Source organism: Callionymus lyra, chromosome 1 (assembly GCF_982586985.1).
Source record: "Callionymus lyra chromosome 1, fCalLyr1.hap1.1, whole genome shotgun sequence".
Classification (NCBI taxonomy): Eukaryota; Metazoa; Chordata; class Actinopteri; order Syngnathiformes; family Callionymidae; genus Callionymus; species Callionymus lyra.
Genome location: NC_141818.1, coordinates 20,733,551 through 20,741,022, shown reverse-complemented (window position 1 = coordinate 20,741,022; position 7,472 = coordinate 20,733,551). Strand labels below are relative to the sequence as shown.

General features: G+C 37.7%; 1 protein-coding gene across 1 annotated transcript; it reads right to left on the bottom strand.

Moving 5' to 3' along the window:
* Window positions 1-411: 411 nt before the first annotated feature.
* On the bottom strand, window positions 412-6,972 carry LOC148088332 (E3 ubiquitin-protein ligase CHFR-like). The gene is made up of 13 exons (XM_087796571.1): window positions 6,816-6,972; window positions 5,468-5,564; window positions 4,442-4,551; window positions 4,297-4,353; window positions 4,006-4,092; window positions 3,495-3,594; window positions 3,261-3,415; window positions 2,809-2,851; window positions 2,629-2,724; window positions 2,325-2,387; window positions 1,760-1,824; window positions 1,417-1,598; window positions 412-509 (listed from the first exon to the last, which is right to left on the bottom strand). Exons 1-9 carry the CDS (start codon window positions 6,916-6,918, stop codon window positions 2,718-2,720), a joined length of 759 nt encoding a protein of 252 aa, XP_087652697.1. The 5' UTR covers window positions 6,919-6,972; the 3' UTR covers window positions 412-509; window positions 1,417-1,598; window positions 1,760-1,824; window positions 2,325-2,387; window positions 2,629-2,717.
* Between the last annotated feature and the right edge of the window lie 500 nt (window positions 6,973-7,472).

Sequence of the window (7,472 nt, the reverse complement as noted above, 5' to 3'; positions counted from 1 at the left end):
ACATGAAACATGCCGTCCACAACAAAGCGACCCCTTCTGCACCACTCTAAGCATCTTGCAGATGATTATCCAGAGAAAAGAATTGAGCCGCCGCCCTTGTGCCCTCAGGCAGCATTACAACTTATTGATCCCCCCGTTCCCACCAGCGACATGAAATCCCACATTAAGATTATGAACCCAGCCTTGTATGTTTGCTCAATTTCCACGTGCCTCCCAGACTTTAGTCTGAGAACTAGCTAATGCCTTTGCAAAACAGGAAGAGGGGGAATTTAAAAATGTGGCCCGCGTTCAGCCTAAATAGTCATCGGCTCTTCGGAGCAACCTAGTAAACAACAAGTGACTCATAACCATAAAATAATAAAAGTTTATTGTTTGGTAATACATAAATATATTTGAAATTAAAACAGAAATTCTCTTTCTTCTTATCGTCCTGAGTTGATTGTAGAAAACAAGGTGCTGAAGAATCCATCATCTGCTCTGATCCGTCCTCACAGATGTGATTTAGCTTCCTGAAAATAAAGAGAAGAGAGATTAACTAAAACACACACAAACAAAACACCTTCATTTTTCTACTCTCCAGCCACACAACAGCACAAGTAGACATTTGGTTAAGGCCTCTCTCTGGTGAGACAATCGATCAACTGCGTCAACAGTTCGAATGCCTCGTCCTTGCAATTCACACTTTCTATTACAGACGCACAAGAGCCTAAACTTTACAACCACCCAAACAATTAATTACTTAATTTGGTTAAAAAAAAATGTAATCCTTAAAATATTTCTAATGTAATTTATTTTAATGTATAAAAAAATCCAAGACTTGTAAAATACATTTCCCACCTCAGACATGAATCCGTCTGTGATGTCACTTGTAACATGCAAGTATAAAAGCATAAATTATTCTTATTGTTTAATGAATTATTCTCTTAAAATCTACAAATGGACATTGATCAATGTCAAGACAATATGTAAGGTTCATATTGATGATAGAAATTAGTATTTAATTTAGTGATGGGATTAAGTGATGGGGTTTTTCTAGTGGGGTTTCTTTTGTGAAGCTTCATCAAAGCGACACTATCTAATAACTGTATAATGTGTTAATAATGAAATTGAAACATCAGTGAATTCATATATTTTCCTCATTCATTTAACATTTTTTAAAGCTCATGAAATGACAGTGTTATTAAAAGAGCTCAGTAGGTGGCGCTCTCAATTCTTCGTCTTCATCGCTAAAGATTTAAGAGCTGAGAGCGCCATCTTGTGGCCTTTGAAAATAAGCATCATGAACCATCAGCTGTTTCTGCAGGTTTGTCTAGTCGATCATATAATCTACAGATTGGAAAAATGTTAACTCTGATCATCTATCTGTCAAGTTTCTTATCTCTATCTTAACTTAAAGATGCTGCTATGAAGACTTACTTGAGAAAGGCAGCAGGTCTAAGGGAAGTTTGGGATTTTCTTCACATATTGTTCAACCATCTGCTCCAAGACGTCCATGGCACACAATATTCACCCGCGAGATCGTACTGTCCCTGCTCCACTTGATGACACACGTCCCTCACGATGTCTTTCCAAGTCAAGGATCGAGCGCAAAGGTGGGCCTACAGACGGAAAAACAAAATTTAGTTGTGAGTCTTTGAAGTAACACAACAATTCTCTTAAGATATAAGGGAACACAATGGAAGTTTCACAGAATAGTTCCAGAGAGTTTATTGAAAACTTCCTTATGTGTAGTTTAATGAAAAGCTAAGGTCCAGCTCACCTGCAGCACCTGAGAACCTTCAACATCCAGAAAACTCCGGTAACAGTCCTCTTCCAAATCCAGCTCTGAAAAACAATTGGAAAATTCAACTTGAATAAATCCGTGTCATTTATTTGCATTTGTAGAAATAACAATATAGAAAAACTGCTTCTAAATCTGAGCATTTTTATTTACGTTTTTATTACTTATTCAAATCATAAAAATATCTTTAATGTGTCGTTAAAGGAGTTTTTTTCGAGTCAAAATTGAACTTTATTTAACTAATGGCCGTACTACACCATTTACCACTTTCCATATTTCACCATTATTTTACCATGTTTTTTCCATTATATTTAAAATAACAATGAGCAGTTGGTCAGAGACGAGCCTTTATCTTGTAGATGCAGAAAATTGACAACGGCGAAATTACAGTGTTGCTGTTACACTATCCAACACTGGAAGGATAAACACTATTTTAATTGCTACAGTTTTGATCTTTTTCTAACCAAAATTAAATGTTATAATTATTCCCCTCACAGTAAATCATAGCATATGATGCTGTTGTAGATTAAACTGAGATACGTACCAGTGAAAGGACGCAGACAGTTCCAGCAATCACGGACACAGAAGGTCATTTCGCAGCGAACACCTGTCAAGGTAAAGACGTTATTAGCATCACCTACAACTAATATAATGACTCAATCCAATGATGGAAAATCATACTTAAAAACAAGCAATGATCTCAAAGCATATTTCTTATCGTTTTGTCAAATCAACCAAAAGAAAAATCATTTCCAAACCTATCAGACCAACAGTCGGTACAGAATTGATCTGTGGCCAAATGTACTATCACAGTTACTGTATGTATCCCAAATGTTGTGTGGACTCACAAGAGTTAGAAGATGGCTCTTCTTGTTCGGTCTCCATTCTGCTGTATGGTGAAACCATGATCCAACAGCAATGGCACGGAACATGGTGTTCAGCGTCTGCATTCAGAGAGTAGGGAGGTTAAAAAAAACTGAGCACAGGAGATGAATTGGAATCAATGACGGTTCAAGTCAATCTGTTACCTGGGGACAGCAGTGGATTCTGAGGAGGAGCTGAGCTTCTTCTCTGGAAGTTCACAGGAATAATACAATTGTTATGTGATGTTTTCCATATCAAGTTACACAATTACATTACTTCAGAGGACAAAAAATAATAAATAAAGATGTATCAACTAATAACGGACAATAACAACTTTTTAATGAAACACTAACAGTCCATTACTAGAACTTACATTATCGTGATTTGTTTAACTTGCATAAAACTAGTCATATTTACTGTAGCTTGACTAGAAGAGATTAATATGTACTTTTAGTCGACTGGCTGAATAAGGATATCGTTAAATTAACAAAATGTTTTACATCATTATTAATTTGATTATATTGGGATCTTAACAAGTGACAATTTTTGAAGGAAACAAAAAAATTGAAACCCTAATCTTATGATGTCCACACACTTGTTTGATTTGGATCAATACCTGGGTGCTGCACGTAGTAGGCTTCCACCAGGTTGTTGAGGATGTAGTTTCTGTTGATCCTCTCAACAGGGCAGCGGCAAGTGGGGCAAGAATCGGATTGTTCCATCCACTGTACGGCGCAGAAGGCACAGAAGCTGTGCATGCAGGGCTGTAGACTGTAATGAAAAAAAACACACGTTACCAAACGATACATCGTAACTGTTGGGATTTTAAGAAAGTAACTTCCAATCTTACCTGACACAGTCCGAGACCATTTCCTGGCAGATTACACACACCAGCATTTCCTCGATTGCCTGTGTCAATGGTGGTGTAGGCTTGGCCATTGCTTGCTTATCTTAAAAACAAAATCAGGAAATAAACTTTTAAACAAAACTAAAGTTTCAACAGAATAGTTTAAAACATTACATTAGAGCAGAGAGTGACATTTAGTGGATTCCTTCATGAAGCTTCAACCACCCATTATTATATTAATCATAAAATATTATGAATAGTTGTTGCTATTATACACTTAATATATATATATAGACATGTGATATTTAATTTCACTTGCATGCATCATCTTATCTTAAAGAAAATCACAATTTGTCGTGCCTCCTTCCAGAAAGAAAGCAGATTCAACTTCTGACCAATCACACAACAATCATTGCGGTGAATAAAAAAGTGTAATAAGTCAGTTTAACACAACTTAGGACGGACTGTGTTGACTTAAATATTACTTTTTCATGTGTGCATGAAAATAACATACCGTTCTCTTCCCCCATTCCATTCGGCTGAATATCCTCGAAGTTGATCATCTCCGTCCTCATGAATGAAGGGCCATATGTGATTGCTCCTAAAAAAAGAAATCACAATATTTAGGGTTTCACATCATCAGAATCAAAAGTGCAAATTCACAGTTGGAACAGCAAAAAGTAGAAAAGGAGCGGAATTGGGAGACACATATGGAATTCTATTTAATCTGTAGTAGGGAACACAGACTCAACTACACATCTCAAATATGCGGAGACACACGAAGATGATCAAATCAATGACTCACCTTGGCTCTCTGGGAGGACATCGAAATTTTCCTTGATGTAGAACACAAAAGAAACATCTACAAGATGAAAAGAAATGACATGGTTCATCATTATTGTCGTCCTCAACACTTGGAGTGTAGACAAGCTGCAGAATTTTCAACTTACTCAGCTCTGGCCGATTGGGTCTGTAGGAGAAATGGATGATGTCTCCATGCATTATGACGAATCCTTGTCTCTTCAGCGTCATCCTGTTATTGATCACTGTGCCATAAGTACTGCAACGGAAAAGTAAATGTTAGAAATCAAACAATGGCCGAGTGAAAACACTTTCCAGCTAAATGTGGACAAAACCGAAACTTTTGTTATTGCTCCTGATAATAAGGTTCCAGGGTTGAGTCAGTACTTGGGGGACTTAGGTCAGTCTGTCAAACTGAGCCTTATAAATCTGGGTGTTGTATTTAACAGAGACATTTCTCTAGTTCAACACTGCAGAAAACTGCCCAGAAATTGTTTCCTTCAATTGAGAAAAATCTCTAAATTTAGGAAAATGTTGTGACAATAGATCTGGAGCTTGTAATCCATGTGTTTGTGTTTTCTTGTTTAGACTATTGCAACAGTTTGTTTTCATGTCTTAACAAGAAGGAGCTTTCTCGCCTACAGTTAATACAAAACTATGCAGCGAGAATTCTGACCAGGTCTGGTAGAAGAACTCACATTACTCCGATCCTTAAAACTCTTCACTGGCTGCCAGTTTCTTTCAGGACTAACTTTAAAATTCTGTTTCTTTATTTCAGATCTATTCATGGTCAGGCTCCTCTTTACACCGCAGCTCGGGCTATTAGGTCTGTGGATCAGAATCTACTGATGGTTCCTCGCACACAGTTCAGGACCAAAGGAGAGAAATCCTTTCAGGCAACAAGCTCCTAAGCTTTGGAACAATCTTTCTCTCTCTCTGCACTTGATGGATCTACTGACTCGTTCAAGAAACATCTTAAGACACTTTTATTCGTGCAGGCTTTTCCTTGTTTCTCTGAGACTCCTGTGTTTGTCTCGTGGTGTCTTTGCCTTTTAGGCATATAGTTTATCGGCTATTGTTTTAATTGTCTAAGCACTTTGTGCCCCTAGTCTAGAAAAGCGCTCTACAAATATTACTTACTTACTTAATTACATACATTCAGTGCATGTTAATACCTTGTATCCTCAAGAAAGCCGCCACTTGAATTGATGAGCGTGATCCTGCAGTGTCTTCCGGACACATGTTTGTTGCCAGTGAGTTGCAGTGTACACCCTGTATAGAAAAAAAAGAATGCGTTTATTTAATATTTCAACCAGTGTACGGCATAAGTGTTACTTGTGATAACAGATCAACCAAATTAATTACAAAGATACGTTTAAAAACGTTTAATTCTCAATTAAAAGCTTGGAAAACTCACAGGGTAAAGTTGTGAGATCTAGATCTAAAACATCTGATGGTGAAGCCAGAGGGAAGAAGGAGTGTCATTTGCTTGTACAACGAATGTTGATTTTCACATTCTGTAGAAACTTCAGTTATTTTTAAAAACTTTAAATTCTAGTGATTTGATAATATCATAAAAAATATTATTTTAAGCCCAAAACGTCCCCATGAGGTGAGACAGATCCCTGCTGTGCCTCGACGTTGTATAAAATGTATTAGAAATAAGTTTGTATAGTCCAAGAAAGTTGTGCTGAGGAACAGCAACGGTCACACGTCACGTGACGCAGTTTTTAAGGGATCAAATAAAAAACACAAATCTGGTTTAAATATTTTATATTTTTAAAATATCAAAAGAGTCTAGAGTAATACTGAAAATATACCTTTAACCCAGATCAGTGAAAAAATATGAAGTATTTCAATTTGTCTTTTTTCGTTGCTACGACGATGAAGGTAGACTCCATAACGGCCGAATCAACTTCCGGACTACAACAGATGCAGACGAACTAAGTTTTGAACTTTTTCAAACCCCCGGTAGATGAACCTCTGAGAGTCAATAACGTATTTGTTGCAGTCTGGTTGCTAACGGCTGTTAGCTTGGCTAACGCTCGCAGTTGTCGAAGTTCGACATTTGATCGATTGCAGCAGATTGTATCCATTTGTTACAGTTTGGACTATATTTAACAATAAAGTGAGAGGAAAACCAAAAGAAATGTTTTTTTAACGTGCTTTTTATAGATGCATATTTATGCTAAGTTGAACTATATTCCTGTATCCATCAGACGTGCTACGGTTGCTAGGCTACTGATGCTAGCTAGGTGGTAAAAGAATAACGAACTTTTAAGTTTGCGAATTTATCTTAATTTACACATTTTTACCAAACTTAAGGATGTTTCATGCAAAAAAACATGAAACAAGACCAGACATAAGCTTATAACGGCTGATATTGTGTTCTTACGACAGAACAATTCTCGTAGGGAAATATATGTCTATTTTTTTTTTAATACAAAATCCATACACAAAAAGCTACTTAATGTTCCGCGCAACCGATACACATTTATAAAATAATGGTTAAAATGAACTCACCAGTTCTTCTGCCAACAGTGCAGCCGCCGAGGAAGTACAGCGACCCGCTTCCGTGGCCGTCCGACCTCACCAGCACTCCCACGGGTCCCCTTGGATCCTCCATGTGAATATAGTTGACACGCTCAGGATGAGAAACACGAACTTGAAGAAGGTCAGGTGAGAGTGAGGGGTACCTGTCGATGGGTTCAGGTCCTAGGACATGCCTTTGATCCAAACACCTACGCATCAAAGGCACATTGACGTCACAAGGTACGCACGTCACGAGATTCTAGAACATCAGGAGCGCGAGCCGAACATTCAAATGTTGAAGGCGGGAACTAATAAAAATGAGTTGTTTTCTGAGCTACTTTTTAAAACTTATAATGCTCTAGTATTTAAGTAGTATTTTACTCTTAATGGCATCAAAAAGTTAACACATTAATAGTGGATAAAGCAGCAGATTTACCGGTGAGGATGTGTGTAGTCCTAGTGAACATGTGTGTAGTCCTGGTGAACATGTGTGTAGTCCTGGTGAGCATGTGTGTAGTCCTGGTGAACATGTGTGTAGTCCTGGTGAACATGTGTTATCGTTTCTCTGTGTGTTGTCATGTTGGAGACGCTCAGCTGGCGGAGGCCTCTGTCAACGGCGCACTTACTGACATCCACAGTTAAAAGTGA